Source organism: Sycon ciliatum, chromosome 13, assembly GCF_964019385.1.
Source record: "Sycon ciliatum chromosome 13, ocSycCili1.1, whole genome shotgun sequence".
Classification (NCBI taxonomy): Eukaryota; Metazoa; Porifera; class Calcarea; order Leucosolenida; family Sycettidae; genus Sycon; species Sycon ciliatum.
Genome location: NC_088655.1, coordinates 1,892,747 through 1,912,582, shown reverse-complemented (window position 1 = coordinate 1,912,582; position 19,836 = coordinate 1,892,747). Strand labels below are relative to the sequence as shown.

The following is a 19,836-nucleotide window of genomic DNA, read 5'->3' as shown; positions in this document are numbered from 1 at the left end:
AACGTATGGACCAATCGCGGTCATCCGTGCTTTTATAAGAACGAAACGGCGTTTTTAGTGACTTTTTCCATACAAATCCCTATCTAGTAGGGCGCAGTCACCCAGTTTCCGTGGAAGTGTGCGAGATCGATTGGGAATAAAGGAGGAAGGGAGCGTCTCAGCGTCCTCGGACCAAGACCATTCGACTCAGCACCCCGAATACTACAACTGGTGAAAATTTGATTTTAGGGTATACTTCCCCTTTAAGCAAATCCACGCCAATAGTTATGTATGTCCCTGAAGATAGGCTACTGTAAATCGGAAAATTTCGGTGGAGATTTATTTTCGGTAACTTCGGTTTTACCCACACATCACACACGACAACTTACCTCCACGGTCGACAAGAGATCCCCAGGATCCCCCAGCTCCTCGGGACACGCCCTCACCATCGTCGTAGAAACGTTCAGCTCGGCCAGCAGCCGTCGCAAGCCATCAATCTCATACGAACTGAGACAGGCCATGTCCGAGAGCGGGCAGGATGGCGGTGATGGAGGTGGCTTGCCGCCTTGTGAGCTGTTCCCGTCTCCTGACGAAGCAGCAGCTGCCGCCGTCGCTGGCGACTGGGCTGCAGTGTCATTCGTTGACAGCAGTGGGATCTCGGCGCATGCGGGCGCCGGAGAGAGCTTCGCTGCGTCCGTATCTGTCAGCGATCAGACAATCAGAATATACAAGTCCGTAATTATTCCCGTAGCTATGCAGAAGACGTTACTTCAGTAACGTCTGGCGCTAGCCAGGGTCCACACAGCTTTAATTTGGTGTTTGTTTGTGTGTTTGTGTCACGCCTGGCGCTATCCCGTATCTGTCCCGTACCGTACCGTACCATCAAACACAGTTGGCCACATACAGCTGGCCGCACTATTCAAATAGGGCTTTCAAATGCAAGATCATAACGTGAAGCAACTTGGAAGAATGAGTATGAATGCGAAGTGTATGGGGGAATGCATGTAGGGCGATAGTGCGGGTTCGAATCCCAGGTAATGCCTGAAAAATAGGAGAATTGAAAAAATTATAACATCCCTATTCTTTTTTTGCCGTCATCAAGGCGGTAGATGGTGTCGTATTACCCTCGACCGTACCTGTCCCGTACCTGTCCCGTACGGTACCGTACAATCACAGACGGCTGGCCACAATGCATATTCAAATAGGGCTTTCAAATACAAGATCATAACGTGAAGCAACTTGGAAGAACTAGTATGTATGCGAAGTGTATCGGGGGATGCATGCAGGGCGATAGTGCGGGTTCGAATCCCAGGTTATGTCTAAAAACAAAAAGTAGAAATTTATAAGAATTTATAACATCCCTATGCTTTTTTGTCTAGGTCATCAAGGCCAAAAAGCATAGCGTAGGGCCCTGAGCTTCCAAGCTCTCTCGTTTAGGCATAGGATACCTACCACATGAGCTGCGAGAAGAAGGGAAAGCGGAACTTCTGCAGTACCTGCACGATAAGACACAGAGGGAGTCATAGTGGAACAAAGTGAAGTAGCGAGAGAGAGAGAGAGAGAGAGAGAGAGAGAGAGAGAGAGAGAGAGAGAGAGAGAGAGAGAGAGAGAGAGAGAGAGAGAGAGAGAGAGAGAGAGAGAGAGAGAGAGAGAGAGAGAGAGAGAGAGAGAGAGAGAGAGAGAGAGAGAGAGAGAGAGAGAGAGAGAGAGAGAGAGAGAGAGAAGAGAGAGAGAGAAAGAGAGAGAGAGAGAAAGAGAGAGAGAGTGAGAGTGAGAGAGAGAGAGAGAGAGAGAGAGAGAGAGAGAGAGAGAGAGAGAGAGAGGAGGGAGAGGGAGAGGGACAGGGAGAGGGAGAGAGAGAGAGAGAGAGAGAGAGAGAGAGAGAGAGAGAGAGAGAGAGAGAGAGAGAGACACACACACACACACACAGACAGAGACAGAGGCAGACAGAGACAGAGACACATACACACAAAGTTCCACGGCAACATCGATGAACGACGTAGGAGCATAACAAAACAGAAACCTTCATGCACAACTCCAAGCCTTGGAAAGCTCACACGTCAGGCGAAATAGCACGTCATAGTACATTTGAGATCAGCAGGAAGAAGATGACGACGTCCACTAATTTTGTATCTGTGCACACGAATCTGCTGTGTGTGCGACTCTGTGTGTCAGCTATGATATCCTTTTCTGTGGTTCCATGCCTAGCATGTACGTCTGAACCATCCTGCAAAGTTTAAATGACGTAGGTTGAGCGATCGCTCCGCGAAACATACTTTTTGAAATTCTCTTCATAGTATATCTTCCACCATTGAAATTTCGAATTTCTTCAAAAAAAGCGCTGAGAGGGGTGGCTTGCAACCTCGATATGGCTTGTTCCAGGCATGCTTTGGAGCCATCTTCTGTTGAAGTAGTGGCGGGGATCTGCCCTGCAACTGCTACAACAAAAAATGATTCGATGTGAGAAAGGGTTAGACCGCGAATCTCGCTTGAATATTGAGTATTTCAAGTCTTTTCACGACGAAGATGGAGTTCTTTTTGGAGATGGACGTCACGGCAAAGGACATGGTGTCCGACTTCTGGCGTCTGGTGAAGCCAGGGATCATTTGTCCAGTCAGGTCGGCAGCCTAACCGCCGGTAAGCGTGTGCTTGGATCCCGTTCTGCTCGATGTGGTAGATCACAAACAATTTGATATCGCACAAATTGATCTCAGCATCGTGCGTACGTTATTTTATATTCAGAAAATCCCAAAGTGTCTCTGTGTGGCCGTCCTATGCCACGAGAAACTCCAATCAGGCTCCTATGTCCTCTGCCTTCATGATTGAATGTCCACTTCGTTTGAACAACGAACACAACAATCGAGGACGGCTTTGCAATGAAAAATACAGCTATACTGGAGCTGAAAAAAGGAAGAAAAAAATGTGCTCAGGATGAGACTCGAGTACATGCATACTCTCCCAGAAGGTGAAACGCAATTTTTTTGTGAAAAATGCGTGTCGCTGAGTGACCAGTAATTTCGCCTGACGCAAGGCATTGCCGTGGTAGAGTTGTAGAAGATATCACAGACATGCACACCACAGCTCACGTACCGCAGTCGTTTCTTCAATGTCCGCCACGGCAAGCTGACCTCTTATGTTGAAACTGTGTGTTTCCACCAAACACTAGCGAAACCACAGGAGTGTGAACTGCATGAATCCAGGCTGTCAACGAACAAACATACACACACACACACACACATACACACACACGCACGCACACAACCACACACACACATCCACACGCGTGTATACATGCACACTTGTACACACACATACATGCACACACACATCATGTACCATTTATACGCCCGTCGCAAGAGAAGCACGCAAATCTGCAAATACACTGGATGTGCACCCACAGATTTTCTCTTTATAGCAACGATAGCGGATCTGATTCTGATTGAAACAGATCAAGACAAGCGCCAGATAACTGTCTAATCCACACAACTGGCGAAGCCATGTGAATCGACCCCCCAATGCACACCTGGTCTACACCACACGGAGTACATCGGAATAGGACGGCCAAGACAGTTACCTATGCACACCCTACACTTGCTGGGGTAACCAGTATAGACAGCACGCTGCTTTGATAAAAGCAGACACTAGATGCACTGGTACCTTGAAGTGAAATTGGAGTTATTCTACCAACCAGCCTCGGCAACTGGGTACTGGGAACCCAGGGCCAACAGACGTACCAACAACCTCAGCCATGAAAGCTATAATAACAACACACTGGATTGTGGAGCCGAAACTAGTCAAACTTCCAAAATGCTTTGGCAAGACACACACACACACACACATACACACATTACACCTTCAAGCAGCCGAGCCTGTTGGCAACAGACCCAACACAATCAGGCATAAGTGCACCCACCAACCAAACTAGCTGGCACATACATACACACACTTACTCACACTCACTCACCAGTAGGAATGACAAAAGTCCAGCCTGGTTTCAATTCGACGCGGGCACACGTCTCGACCATGTCACCCAGGAAGATATCCTGCTGTTTACCGGACAACACCCACTGCTCATAGAGCTGAAGATTGATTGGGGTCGGAGGAATCAGCCAGAAAACCTGCAGTGCACAACAAACACACGCCCCCCCCCCCCCCCCCGCACACACACACGCACACACACACACACACACACACACACACACACACACACACACACACACACACACACACACACACACAAACACACACACACACACACACACACACACACACACACACACAAACACACACACACACACACACACACACACACACACACACACACACACACACACACAGACGGCCGCATTGTAAACAGTAGAGTTAGTCACACCTTTTTACACTGAACCTCAACGGCAAAGAAGGGTTAGAGCACCGCTGCCCTCAAGTGAAGGCCCCTGGCTCGAGTCCTGGTGGCGCCAGTCAATTTTTTCTTCAGACGTTTTCCCGTTTGCATCTTTCCCTCAACCAATGAACAGGTATTGAAGGTGGTGTGACTTACAATCGAGCGTGACTTCTTCCTACGTAGTATGTGAATGTACTGTATTGAAACAACTTGGATCAGACCTGTTGCGACTTATCATCAACATGGGCGTAGGAACCGGTCCGGCAGGCGGTCGCCGGACCAATAATTTTCGATTTTTTTACATTTCAACCTTGTTGATGGCTTGTCGACTCTTGTACAGGTACCATGTTTTACATCGACAATGCGGTGTATCATTAGCATTCATATTCTTATTTCTCATAATTATTCTGTAGCATCAAAATATGGCCTTTTAGGCCGAATTTTGAAAAAATATTCCGGACCCCCTCTCACAATTTTGCCGCACCAATATTAAAGGGGAAGTTAAGGCAAAAATTAAAATTTCACCAGTTGTAGTCTTCGGGGTGCTGAGTCGAATGGTCTTGGTCCGAGGAAGCTGAGACGCTCCCTTCCTACTTGAATCCCAATCGAACTCGCGCACTTCCACCGAAACTGGGTGACTGCGCCCTACTAGATGGGGATTTGTATGCAAAATGTCACTAAAAGCGCCATTTCGTTCTTATAAAAGCACGGATGACCGCGATTGGTCCATATGTTGTAGTCTTTTGGACGCTGAGTCGACTGGTTTTGGTCCGAGAAGGCTGCGATGCAGCGTTCCTCCTTTATTCCCAATCGAACATGGTTGAAGAAGCGGTCACGTGGTCCTGGGTGCCCAAATCACCTGGTCACCACGCCAGCAGGTGACAACTTTCACACCAAGGTTCAACTCGAGTTCAACTCGAGTGACAGGACAGCACCCAAAAAAGGTCAACCAGGCTAGTAAGTTGTACCCTGCAGGCACGCCGCTGGCACGGTGACCAGGTGACTGGTGTACGCAGGAGCACGTGACCGCTTCTTCAACCATGTTCGATTGGGAATAAAGGAGGAACGCCGCATCGCAGCCTTTTCGGACCAAAACCAGTCAACTCAGCGTCCAAAAGACTACAACATATGGGCCAATCGCGGTCATCCGTGCTTTTATAAGAACGAAATGGCGCTTTTAGTGAGATTTTGCATACAAATCCCCATCTAGTAGGGCGCAGTCACCCAGTTTCGGTGGAAGTGCGCGAGTTCGATTGGGATTCAAGTAAGAAGGGAGCGTCTCAGCTTCCTCGGACCACGACCATTCGACTCAGCACCCCGAAGACTACAACTGGTGAAATTTTAATTTTTGCCTTAACTTCCCCTTTAAACTGCTTCCTACGCCCCTGATCAAGTGCGACTTCTAATCAGTGAAATGCTGTACACTTAAGCCAACGCCAGCTTTCTTCTTCTCATTCCACTTCCTTCTCAGGTTCTGCTACAAGACACATTCGTGATTATAAGGAGCTTGTCAGTCAGAAGGATGGACAGAGAGGTAAATATACATACAAGTGCGGATGGATGATGGGTAGAGAAACAGACAGACAGACAGACAGACAGACAGACAGACAGATAAACAGACAGACAGACAAACAGACATACAGATAAACAGACATACATACAGACAGACAGACAGACAGACAGACAGACAGACAGATGTATGTCTGTATCTACACCCATCGTCCATCTATATACTGTGTGCAGGTGTGTGACAAAAAAACAGACAGGCGTGCAGACAAACAGACAAGGAATGCTGACCTTTCCACCCTTGAGAATGTGATACCAGACGGATGTGCCACCAAAGTCGATACGGAAATCTGTGTAGCAGCCACCGACGCTCATCAGGCAGTACCTGTGACAGCACGGCATCACCACAAGCAACAGCAGTAGACCAGCAACAACAACAGCAGCTCCATCAGTAAGCCAGCAACAGCAACAGCACAAGTAACAGCAGTAGACCAGCAACAGCAACAGCCACACAATCAGTAAGCCAACAACAACAGTAGACCAGCAACAGCAGCGCCAGCACAACCACCAGCAGTAGGGCAGCCAGCAACAGCAACAGCAGCACAATCAGTAAGCCAACAACAGCAGCAGCACCACAAGCACCAGCAATAGGGCAGCTACACCTTTAGTACTATCAACAGTACCAGCAGTCGGCCAGTAACAGCAACACCGGCGGCAGCAGCAGCAGCAGCAGCAGCACCATCAACAAGAACAAACAAAACACATACTTTTGCACTTTGGGATATTTCATGTCGACCAGTCGGTTGGTGGCCTCCTGCTGCAAAGCGCGCAATGTTTCCGGCCACACCAAGTCCACCCAATCCAAATGACGTACCTGCGTACAACAACAACAACAACAACAACAACAACAGCAACAGCAGCCGCAGCAAGCAAGCAGTAGGAAGAAGAAAAGACAAATGAGCAATTCGTACACGATTGCGAATACATACTATACAGCTTGTGATGGGGCATTGATAAACCAATATAAACACATTGCACAAACCAATCAGGAGTTAAAAATCCATACTTTCTCGAAACGAGCCTAAGCATGATCATGTATGACATGAGCCTCAAACGCCCACCAAACCCCCAACACGGCATACAGGGGAGACAGTAGTGCAGTGGAGTGCTCAACTACAGTGCACTCATTTCTCACGACTCCTATCCGGACCTCCAAGTTACGGGCATCTTGGTCTACGGGGAACCCTGTGAGTGAGTTTTAGTGGATATATTACTACTTTTCTAGCAATTTGTGGAAATACCAGGAGTGACGTAATATGCCAGATCTACGTGCCTTCCACATCAAGATGTACATGATTACGAACATTTCCAAATGAAGGGCAGAGCCCCCGGTCCCGGACCGCCCGGATACAACAGATAAGAGTGTACTACATGTAACGTTACATGCATAGGATTGATTGATTGCAGCCTATATCAATCATATCTTCTGAAAATTGTAGTCCAAGTTGCTGTCTGATGATCGCTTAAAACCGTGAAACTCAGAGTTACAGCAGAAACGCTTTTGATCCTCTCAAGTGTATGTAGGATTGCTGACGTACCAGACTGGGTGACTCCACTAGAGGCTCCAACTTAGTCTTGGTGAACTCCAGGCTAATGACGTTGTAGAGTTTGTCGCGTTTCGCATTCGTGTAGTACCTGCACAAGAGAGTACATGGCGTGTGCCATGTACACACACACACGCACACACACGCACGCGTACACACACACAAACACACACACACACACACACACACACAATGTAGCTCCACGTGTCTTGGAACCTAAGAAAACACCCAAAAGACACCATGCCACCAAGACTTGCACTGAAAGGCTTACTTTGTAAAGTTTGCCATGCTCATGGTGGAGCCTTGTTGTGAGGACACATCCATGATGTCAATAGTACGCCCACGCCTGCCCATCACCCAAAGACCCCCTAGCGATCTCACTGGCCCATCGCCCGCCATCCTCCTGGCACCTCCACCCATCTGCTGGACACTGCCTCCCCATCGCCTCTTTCCGCGCTTTCATGCTCATACCTGCCTGTTGTCCGCCACCCTCCTGGCACTTCTACTGTCGCGCCGTGGCCCGCCAGCTGTTCTCCACATACCTTACACCAGATTTAGCGCTAAATTTGTTTATGCTTGTGGCCCTATGTATTTATAAGCATACTGACTCACCGTTGGGTAGACCCGAGTATCAGTTGTCTGATGATTGCCTAACGGCATGAAACTCAAGAGTTACAACCAACCTGAACGTCCTCCGCTGAGTCTGCTATGATTTGAAAACTCCGTATGGCGGAACCCAGATGCGCATGCAGTTTCCGTAAGACTTTCCGTAGATCGACTACATTTTTTTAACTAACGTAACTACATTATGCGCAACCTCTCTAATAAAGTACAGTGAGTGCTGGAAAATACTTCCACAACTGTGGACAGTCGGTTATAGGCGATTCACACGACAGCCACTTGCACGTTTTACGGCGAGTGATTTACGAGAAAAGTGACTGTGTGGATTCACATGGCTGCACTCAACAGCGGGCACGTTTGCATTTTTGAATGATTCACCCACCAGTTGCCATGAGTATTTCAAATTTCCAAAACACGTGTCCAATAATTATCATGGTGAAAAGAGCCGCGTAAAAAATCAAGTCTTGTTTTGCGCTTTTTGGTGTAAATGTAGTTTACTGCTTGCCGCAGATCTGCAGAGTGGCTGAGGGCTAGACCCACAGGACACTTCTGATCATAACTTACTAGACCTAGTCTTTCTTAAACTTGCATTCAGTTTCGGCGGGGACAATACCCCCGACACACGACCAACAAAATCTTTAACTGTCTTTGACGCCATCACAATATCTGTGCAAACACGGCCTAACGGACAAAGTCAAACAAGCCGTGACCTGATGTTGACACAGCCTGGTCAGTATGGAGCTTGCATGTCGAGTCTGCAGTTAAGGAATTCATACCTCAAAAGTTGAAGCGAAATAACCTGAACAACAAACTGTGGTAAAATGCAGGAAAATCAATAAATTAAAAAAATGTCACGTTCGGAAATTTTATTGGGTGGTCATCCCGTTTGACTGTGCGAAGTAAAATTAAAACAACCAAATGGTTGGGTTGATCTGCACTGTGCAACCGATTCTCTCACCTTTCTTCCTCCAGCTATGCCTGTGACACCCTTTGTGAATCTGCGAAACACTAGTGGCAGGCCACGCGAAAATGAGAATGCGCGCAGCCAAGTTTAGGCCATCATCTCCTTCATCCATCATCCCGGCGGTAACTCCGCCCGTTCAATATCCAACACCAGTCCCCAGGAAAGAATAAGGCACGAGATTTCAAGTTCAAGGGCAAAGCTAAAGCCAATGGCACTGATTTTTGGAATTGTCGAGCAGAACGAAAATAAATAATCGAAGGCGATCATAATACGGAGGATTAAGCGGGATTCACAGAAGCTTTTTTGCGATGCGACACGCGATGCGACAGACGCGAAACCGGGAAAACCCCAAATCGCAGCCATGTCGCACCCCACGCAACTGCCGCAACTGGGCCATCGCAGGCCATCGCAGAAGTTGAGCTTGGCTCAACTTTTGCGATGCGATGCGATGCGACAAGCGATTTGGTGTACGATTTTGACCTTTTCTACAGCAAAGTTGTACAAAGGTGCAAGAGTTGCCTATAAATTTTTTCAAGTTGTGTCAAACCGCGCGAATATCATGGTGGCGTACCCAAATCAGCAAAACTTTGTCGCATCGCTGACTTCTTCTGTGAATGGTATTTCGCGAGTTCGCATCGCACGCGTCCGTCGCAGATCGCGTCGCATCGCGTGTCGCATCGCAAAAAAGCTTCTGTGAATCCCGCTAAGACGAAATTCGCGTTCGCGTTCGCTCTCCAAAGAAAGTCGAACTCAGTGACGGAATTCGCGTTATGAGAAGGATTAGCAAACAGAATTCGCACATGCATGATGTAACAAATTGTTGACACGACGTAGGCAGTACAGCGTGGTAAATTTATGACTGCCCTGACACGAATCCACGATTCGTGTTCCGACTACTTTTCCGAACGAAAAATGCGAAAGTTCGCAATCCAGTTCGCGAACTGAAAAATAGAGAGGTTAAGTTACACGTTTTTTGCCCTTTTTCAAAACGCGGTGCAAATCTCACGTTACGTGTAATTTTTAGAGGTTAAGTTACACGTGCGACGTGACGTGAAATTTTGCCTGGCAGGATTCGGGTTTAGTTCGCACAAATATCAAATCTTCCAACAAACTTGATAAATCTCGATAAAATTCCGGAAACTCACACAAATTCGGTCGGGATAACCAAGCGAAACTTCCAAAAACTCACGTCATGAACTTACGTGCGGGACAGTCAACTCACGTAAAACACGTCAAATTTTACGTGAGTTTTTTCACTTTTTGACGTAAAAGTTCACGGACGTAAGACTTTTACGTGAAACTTAACCTCTCTAATGTTTGCGAACGCGAACGCGAATAGACCGATCCCCTTATTAGGCCGCGGTCACACATGAAAAGCTTGCACCGCTTTTGCGGAGGCGGAAAGCGGAACTACCGCAGCCGCTTTGGCGGACCACACGATGCAGCGGTCACACATACATGTAGACTACTGTGCTCCTCAACGCTCCGCTTTGGCGGAGAGAATGCAAATGCAGCACGTCCTATGAAATTTTAGATGTTCTTGTCCGAGTTGAAGCGACCTTCGCTTGTACAAGTAGAGCTATCGTGGATCGCTGACAGGCTAGGCTGCTGAATGTCTCCTGTCAAGTACACTCGTGGATTTTGGGGCGCATTCACTGCGGCCCAGTACAGGTGTATTTTGAATATTACTAGTTTGGTTTACATCAATATCAAATTCAAATAGTTGTATAGTAGGGTGTCGTTGCCTCCTTCTTGTCCGAGTTGAAGCGACCTTCGCTTGTACAAGTAGAGCTATCGTGGATCGCTGACAGGCTGCTGAATGTCTCCTGTCAAGTACACTCGTGGATTTGGGGCACATTCACTGCGGCCCAGCACGGGTGTATTTGAATATTAGTTTAGTTTACATCAATATCAAATTCAAATTGTTTTATAGCAGGGTGTCGTTGCTTCCTCCATGATCCATCATCGACCCAGCGACTGCGTGGATGCCTGCAGTTGCAGTGAGGGTGTGGCAGAGTACTCTACTACTCCCTGGTTGCAGTCCTAGTGTTGCATACTCTGGTGGACGTATTGCTTGGAGAGAGTTGGAGATCGTCCGCTATCGGGGCCAATGAGTTGGGAGACGGATTCCCTCACCAATTATCCACTCATAGCGATGCAGTATTGTTTGCGAGATCTCCAGAACGTACAGTTCATTGGCAAAGAAGAACAATATGAAAACTGAATACCAAACGGCAACAAAACAACACCAGAACTCAGTGCAGAAGTAGCACACCAAACTCCAAAGCCATCACCATGCAGGTTCCGCCAAAGCGGATCCGCGAAAGCGGAGGGTCCGCTCGCATTTTTTTGGCGTAGCGAAATCCAAACTTTCCGCCAAAGCGTAACTTACGCCTCCGCCGTTGCCGAGGCAACGGCGGAAGCGTAAGTTACGCTTTGGCGGAACCGCCAAAAAAAGTGCATGTGTGACCGAGGCCTTATTGTCTGGGTTCGAGCAAGGGGGCAACTCCGCAGTCGCGTGGGATCCTGCTGCACACACGCGACCAACCTCACCTCGGCTGTGCGCGACTTCTCGCATGCGAAGTGCAGAGCACGCGAAATCTACATGCAGTGCAAGCCTGTCTACAAAAATGTCACAAGGACTTTTGATTTGAGCTGTTTTGTTTTTGTTTAGACGTCTTCCTTTTACGACTTCAGGATGCCTTCTCAGGATCATTGCTGCGTTCCTCACTGTCAGAACAGGAGGGCGAAGCAAACAAGTCTTTTCACTCCTTTCCTCGTGTGGAGCCACAGCGGCCTGGAGCGAGCGGATCCAGGCTATGCCCCGTGAGGAAGGACGTAGTTTTAGGGTCACTCTGAATATTTGAGTTGCAGCGATCATTTCGATCCCGAAATCGAAATCGTTTTGCCCAGCTCTACAAGAGCAGGATGAGTCCAGGAACCCAAACAGCTGTCCTACGGTACCAGGTTTGCTTTTCGCAAGAGAGCGGAGTCTGGACGCCCTGCTCCCCATGCTCGCAAAACAGTATTTGCTGAGCCTAGTGCAGTTCGGTCATGGAAGTGCAGCGTCTGCATCACGAGCTCCCCATGCTCCCAAACCAGTATTTTGCTGAGAGGCAACGGTACTTTGAGTTGGAAAGGAACCTGGCTTAGTGCAGTTTGGTCCTGTAATGGAAGTGCAGCATCTGCATCAGGAGCTGGCAGCAAGTAGAGCTCGTGTACAGAGTCTCGTGGAGCAGTTGGACGATGTGAGGACTGGGGTGAAGAAAGCCGAAAAACAGCTTACGTACAATAACATAAAGAAAGACTCTGAGCCGCTCCAGTTTCTGACTGGTTTGCCTTCAGGTGTTTGGACCGCTCTGTGGGACTTCTTTGAGCCTAGCCGAGAAAATGTACTGCGCCGAGCCAGATCTGCGAAGACGGAAGCTGAGGGACGGCGGATACAGTTGGAGGTGGCCGTAAATCGCCAATGAGCATGTAATGGAGGATCAGCTGCTATTGGCATTGACGTGTCTAAGCCTGGGCCGAATGGAACAGAAGCTGGCATGCGTGGCACAAGTTAATCATCCGTTTCACGGTATATAGCTAGCTGAGCTGGAAAGATGTCTTGTTCCTCCGTTTGGGCATGATCCCCATTTGGGCGAGCTGGCGAGATGTTCAGTCATCAATGCCATGTACCGCAAGACATTCTGCATTGTGGATGAAACAGTTCTATTTTGCCATGCACTTCAGGTTCTCGCACCGGCACGGCACAACAAGACCCAACAGATCCTTGCGCTCTTATTTTCTCCCATGGTAACATTGCTGATCACAACACCCGGTAGCCAGTCGCAGATGCAACCAAATCAACCAGGTTCTCTTACTCTTTTTTTCCAATACTGAAACCAAGGTATACCAATATTTGCATCGAATGCAGTGATGATTTCAATACTGTCCACCAGTACAACGCATTACCAGACTGGCATATAATCATGATATTATCCATTTCGCTATCACTGTCATTGCTTTCTTAGATCTCCAATCATCAATATCGGACCATAAACCGTCTATCATCTTATAGTATATCATCATTAATATCCTGCTACTATCCTCCTCTAACGATGAGCTCGAAGAAACGAAACAGCTGTCTAGAGGCGTAAACAATATCTGTCAACGGAAGTGTCCTTGCTGTGCTGGTGTGTTTATGCTTCGTGCATTAGTTCGGCCAAGAGCGCATGGTGGTGGCGGGTTGAGGATGTAGTACAGCGGAGTATGACCGAAAGCTCTGTCACAATGTATTTTATTAGGAAGGTATAGAAAACAGTACGAAGACTGTGGGGAGCAAACCCTTTCTTAAGGTATAGAAACAGAAAAAAACTATCTTGATCCTGGGCGTAAACAGCCCGTCTCACATTAAATATACTAGAAAATAGCTCACTCTGAACATGCGGGGGGTATATTCATAGGTTCGAAAGAACCGCACACACACTTTGCTGCAGACAGCGGCAAGCTTTGGCCCTCGTACTTCGAAGAGGGAGCAATCCACTGCGCTACGCTTGCGATTAACAGCAAGCTTCGACCTTTCAAAGGTACGACTCATCACTGGCTCTGGGGTAATGTTCCTGGAACAAATGCCCCATTGCCGACTGAGGGCCAGGGAGCACGCAATCTGCCTTCCTGGGCGAGAAGTGTTCCAGCACAAGAAGCAGCACGAATACATGCTGACAAAGGCCACCAGCCGGCACACAGCACACTGTTCTTCAAACACCATCCACTCCTTCCATGTGTTTACACTGTCCTCCTCTAGCTCTTCACGCTCAACAAATACCACGCACTGCTCATCGTCTTTTTTAATGCTTCCTCTGGGTTGGCTAGCCCTTCGACTTGACAAAACAGCGATCACCACTGCTATCGTCACCTCATAGCAGTCGCTTCCACCAGTGGCTTTTCCTGTCTTTGCAAGGTGTCCAAGGATGGCTGCTTTTGTCACTACAGGCAAATCAGAAGTACTTTAGTGGCTGATGTCCAACCAGATCGTTGGAAAATCGATTTTTCCACTTCAGGGCTGCTGATCGCGATCGCGACTTGGTGACTTGGCAGCACCACGGTTACCTTCATAGAAGATGGCTCTGGAGAGGAAAAGGCAGACCAGAAAAAGGTTACTATTATCTTCAGCACCGATCTCAAGGAGAAAGAAATACGGTCTGCTGTAGCCTAACGTTAGGCGCAAAATAAGTCTCACAACACGATTCGCGATTCGAATATTTCAACAACAACAAAACTCACCTCTGGAGTAACTCCTGTTTGTGGCCCGAGATCGTTCCCTCCCGCGACTTGAAAAAATCCTGCAGCTGCATCACAGTCCATGTCTCTCTCGGAGACTCTGCTCCTACCAGCAGGAGGTTCAGCACCGCTCGAAGCCATCGCAAACCACTTGAACTAAGCAGAAGACATTCCAAAACAAACCTGAAACACACTGTCAAAGATGCTGTCACGTTCAAAAACTAGCTCGATCGCGAGTGAGGTTGCCCCCGTGCTCGAACCCAGTATAATAAGGGGATCGGTCTATTTCGTCTTGCTAATCCTCCGTAATGACGGTCAGATTCGACATACACGTGACACAGTTTGGGTCGCGCTCGTGTGTCGCGCCTCGCATTTGCTGCTCCAGCGCGCCCATAATTATGGCCATGATGAGTCTCACGCGCGCGCGACATGAGGCTAGCCGCTTGCGACAAAAGTTGTCTTTTTTTACGAATTCTGTGACGTCATGTTTTGGAAGAATGCAACAGTCATTCGCATTTCGAAACGGTTACCAGTTACGGGGGTAGGGGGGTAGCGCCCTTTTCGAATAGAAAAATGACAGTTCGCACATTTTCTGGAAGTGTATACAATCTACTACGCCGTGTACGGTGCTAGATCCCTTCACTTCAGCAACTGAGTGTGTTTAGGTATAGTAGATCACAGGTTGTGTTTGCAGATCAGCTAACCCTTACACTGCATGCTACTCAGAGGTGTCAAATGTCACACCAGCAGCCTGATCAAACTGTGTACATGGTGTACCTGGCCAGCTTTTACAGCAGTACATTTATATGCAGTTGTTGTGGAGGAACTATGTTTGTGTGCGTGTACATGTCATTGATTGTACTTGTACTCAGTAACACATGGTAAATGCGGTACTACTGTATTCCATTCACTACCGCTCTAGCAAACACATTCATATCCATGTACATGTACATAAGCATACCATAATAATAATAATGAAATGGCAATAAGGGGCCATCCGTAAATATCGAACATTTTTCACCAAACGAATTATTTTAGTTTAGACCCAACCCCTCCCTCCCTCCCCCTCAGAACGTAAAAAATGTTGAGATATACGTGCGTATACAACAAAAGTCGCAAGTGTGTCACTGCTCCTGAAGACATGCACATGTATCGAACTTTTCTGAAACGAAATTGGTCAACCCCCTCCCACCCCATAACGAAATTATTTCGTTTCGTGAAAAAAGTTCGATAATTATGGACGACCCCTAAATAAGATAAATTGCGCACTCATAACAACAGCAAAAAATGAAGAAAGTCAAGTTCCATAACGTTTTCTTGTGACTGTCCTCAGTGTAACGCCGTCACATAAAAATGTAATAACTAAAACACACACTTATACATGTAGCTAATATGGTTTCAGGTAGAAATACAGCAGCCAGCAAGTACAAAAAAGCGAAGTTTGCACCCCTGTGCTATGTAAACAGAAAGAATACGTTGTATCACTCACACTCTTCAAGTAATACACACGCACCATACATTCACTCACACAGTATCACACTCATCTGCCACTACCTTTCTCACATACACTATTTTTTATTATCACTCCCTTAGTATTGACTCACATAGATTTTGCCATACCTAAGCAGTCAAATATTCCTGCATATTTTAATCCTTAGGGCTATATTGACCGCTTATATTTGACTCCTTTTTAGCGATTGAACACATGCTTTGGTTAGTCGTGATAAATCTAATATTGACTTCGTACTTGGTGTAGTATCCCTGCCCGACCAATACGGAAGTAGTACGGAACTAATGCGGAGCTTTGCCTGATGTATATTTAGTGTATCTCCGTATGTAAGCGTACGGCGTCTGCTGCATAAAAGCGGCTGCGCATTTCTGTTTTGAAGAAGATAAGATTTTGATAATAACGAGCTATTCAACCTCCAGGTGTGCACCGGAGAGAAAGTCAGTTATTTTGCCGCTTCTTCTTTCACTAATAATTATATCTCAGGTGTGTACCTGAAAGTAGAATAAAAGTAATTCGTGTTAATTGCACCGCGCCTACCACTCGGCTACCCACTACATTGGTGGCAGCGGTGTAGTTTTAAATAAAACAACGTGATTCGACCCCAGACCCCCATGGCTCAACCCGCTGCAGCTCCGTGCGACGTATTAAGATGAGAATCATGTTTTTTGCCTTCCTGGGCTTGGCCCTGCTTATTAGCTTGCAGCACAGTCAAGGTGCTAGCGTGGATCACCCTTCCCTCCGCATGGCATCCACTGGAGACTCCGATGGCGATTCCAAGCGACCCGCTACCTACATGTATACTACCGGTGGTGATGGCGAAGCTGATGAGGACGACGACATGCAGGCTGCTGACCAAGACAAGGCGGGTATTCCCCAAGACCAGCAGCGTTTGATTTTCGCCGGCACGCAGTTGGCAGACGGCCAAACCCTGAGTGACTACAACGTTCAGCAGGGGTCCACTATTAACTTGGTACTTCACCTCCGTGGTGGAATGCAGATTTTCGTCAACACTCTTCCTGGCTAGACCATCACTCTTTACGTCGCGCAAAGCGATGCTATCGACAATGTGAAGACCATGATTCAAGACGAGGAGGGAGGTTATTTGTCTGACGCCGAGCTAGCCGCTCTGAGTCACCGGCTCAACCAAGATGAAGATAAAACCTGGCTTGCCCTCCGCCGTAGCTCCAGCCGCCGCCATGGTTACTAACGCTAATTCTAGGTATGGCATTTTCTTTCCTCTCTTCCTTCAGTCTCCCTGTTCTTTTCAGTCTTCCTTTATGCGAGTGTGTGAATCCAGTTTAGTTTGGTAGGCGTCTGATCATGGTGAGCCACGGTTTACCCAGCTAACGTGGGACAATGTGTGTGACAACGCCCCTTATAGTTATAGTGTATTCAGTTCGGTTTTTGAACTGCGATGTTCCTGGCAGGTTGTGCCAGCGTTGTGCAGCAAGAGTGCTGTAGTTTTTCAGGTCCTATTTGGAGGACAGTTCTTTCCCCTTTTGACCCCGGTGAGATCGTGTGAACCTGGTGTGCTTCTACTTTATGATTTGTTATCAGTTCATTTCTTCTGTCTACTCTAAACGTTATCATTTCCGATATAATTTGCCATCTTCCGGTTGACGCTGTGTTCGTAACTCTTCACTAATTTTTTGAAAATCACGAGGGCGTGATAATCTGTAGGAAGGGAGGGTGTAGTATCCCTGCCCGACCAATACGGAAGTAGTACGGAACTAATACGGAGCTTTGCCTGATGTATATTTAGTGTATCTCCGTATGTAAGCGTACGGCGTCTGCTGCATAAAAGCGGCTGCGCATTTCTGTTTTGAAGAAGATAAGATTTTGATAATAACGAGCTATTCAACCTCTAGGTGTGCACCGGAGAGAAAGTCAGTTATTTTGCCGCTTCTTCTTTCACTAATAATTATATCTCAGGTGTGTACCTGAAAGTAGAATAAAAGTAATTCGTGTTAATTGCACCGCGCCTACCACTCGGCTACCCATTACACTTGGTCAGTATAGGAAATAAAAGACCTCGTAAAAAACCTCGGTCATGCCATGCCATGTCATGCCATGCCTCGGTCTCGGCATGGCGCTGTGGCAGCAGCAAGTGGACGGGCGGTGGCGTCTAGTGCAATGTGCTTCACGGCACGTCACTGAGACCGAGGCCAGGTACTCTGCAACGGAGATTGAACTGCTGGCGGTAGTCTGGGCAGTCCACAAGGCTAGACTGTTCCTGGCCGGTGCTGATTTCCAGCTGCTAGTCGATCACAAGCCGCTCATTCCTATCCTGAATGCTAAGACGCTGGATGAGTTGACGTCTCCACGAATCGTGCGACTACGGGAGAAGCTGACGCCTTTTCGGTTCGTGGCTCAGTGGAGACCGGGTGCCGATCACAAGGTCGCAGATTGCCTGTCGAGACACCCAGTAAGTGCACCAGACCCTGACGATAAAGCTGGTGAGGAAGAAATCGAGCACTGCTACTGTGTTCTCCGTCAGCTGTCGCAAGAGGACGAGGAAACAGGCCATACAGTCCTCCCCGACCTTGGCATTTACGAAGGTGCGGGCGGAGGGCACGACGGACCCGGAATACCTCAAGCTGCTGAACGCCGTAAAGAACGGCTTTCCGGTGGACAAGGCTGCTCTGGACCTCGATCTGCACCCGTACTGGCAGGTTCGGCATGATCTGTCGGTCGAGGACGGCATAGTGTTGTTGGGCCACCGTATTGTGGTTCCCAGAAGGTTACGCCAGACCACGCTGGAGCAACTTCACGCTTCTCATCAGGGACAGACCCGCACACTCCGCAGGGCCAGGCAAGCAGTGAACTGGCCCCAGATCTCCAACGACGTTAAGAACGTCGTCCAGACCTGCAGATCCTGCGTCACGCTGCTCCCCTCCCAACCTTCTGAGCCGCTCCTCTCTGACAGTCGTCCGTCCAGACCGTTCGAAGATGCAGCGGCGGACCTCTTCTCCCTAGGCGGCTTTGAGTGCCTGGTTCTCACCGACAAGTTTTCCGGCTGGCCATTTGTTGGGCGTTGTGGGAGGTCGGCTACCACGTCTGACGTCACCAAACATCTCGTTCAGTGGATGTCGGACGTTGGCGTTCCTACGCGCCTCACGACGGATGGTGGGCCGCAATTCAGATCTTCAGCGTTCGCTTCGTTCTGCTCAGAGTGGAACATGTGCCACGACCCCAGCAGCCCGTACAATCCTCAGTCAAATGGCGCGGCTGAGGTGGCGGTAAAGGCCATGAAGCACTTGTTAATGAAAATTGGCAAAGGTGACACCTATAACAGCAGTGCCTTCAGAGAAGGGTTGCTGGAGTGGCGTAACACGCCGGGTGCAGGAGAAGCAAGCCCGGCCCAGCTGCTGTTTGGAACGCCAACGAGGACCAAGGTTCCCACACGTCCTGCAAATCTGCAGCAGTACGCTGCCCACAGCCGCAGCGCTCCCCAGCAGGTCTCATCCCAGCTTGGCAAGCCTCTTCCCCCTCTGCATGTAGGCGATAAGGTATGGATCCAGAACCAGTCTTCAAAACGCTGGGATATGGAAGGAACGGTCACAAAATGCACGAGAAGAGAACGGAGCTACACAGTGCAGACAGTGACGGGGTCCAGCTTCTGGCGGAACAGACGGTTCCTCCGGCCACGTGCATAGATTGACTGGGCATGCTTCTCTTGCTTTTTCCTTGTTGCTTGTGCGCTACGCTGTGATTTTCGAATTTCAGTTTCAGGATTTTCTTTGTGTTAGTGCTCCCAAGTCGCACTTAAGCCGAGGGGGCATGTGGTGATATTATAGCACCTTTCCCTGCATGGGTCTTGGCACTCAGGCTGCTAGTGCTACTGTTCGCACCCTAGGCCCTGCACTGCTGTACCTCTGGCGCCTTGCGCATAACACATTCACATGTCACCTTTCAAGCCGCCTTTGCAGCCAGCTTCCCTTTAAAAGCCATTGCGTTTTACTGATGATTTATTCTCATCTTTCGAAGAGTTGGTCTGCCTTGAGCA

General features: G+C 48.3%; 2 protein-coding genes across 3 annotated transcripts in view; one reads left to right on the top strand and one right to left on the bottom strand.

Annotated features, from left to right (window-relative positions):
- The window catches only part of LOC135829024 (lysine-specific demethylase 2A-like), a 98,895-nt gene extending 89,849 nt beyond the window's left edge, over nt 1-9,046 (bottom strand). For both annotated transcript variants that reach the window (XM_065341426.1, XM_065341427.1), the window contains exons 1-5: nt 7,745-9,046; nt 7,468-7,564; nt 6,637-6,743; nt 6,161-6,254; nt 3,944-4,097 (exon numbers count right to left, since the gene is read on the bottom strand). In XM_065341426.1, coding sequence (XP_065197498.1) covers nt 3,944-4,097; nt 6,161-6,254; nt 6,637-6,743; nt 7,468-7,564; nt 7,745-7,893 — 601 coding nt within the window. In that variant the 5' untranslated portion in view covers nt 7,894-9,046. The remainder of the gene's footprint in view (nt 1-3,943; nt 4,098-6,160; nt 6,255-6,636; nt 6,744-7,467; nt 7,565-7,744) is intronic.
- Nucleotides 9,047-18,916: 9,870 nt separating this feature from the next.
- Nucleotides 18,917-19,486, top strand: LOC135829908 (uncharacterized protein K02A2.6-like). The gene has a single exon (XM_065342290.1). The coding sequence runs from the start codon at nt 18,917-18,919 to the stop codon at nt 19,484-19,486; it is 570 nt and encodes a 189-aa protein (XP_065198362.1).
- Nucleotides 19,487-19,836: the final 350 nt, after the last annotated feature.

Bases quoted from the DNA above. Each gene is read 5' to 3' on its own strand.
- LOC135829908 (XM_065342290.1), top strand. From the start codon at position 18,917: ATGTCGGACGTTGGCGTTCCTACGCGCCTCACGACGGATGGTGGGCCG.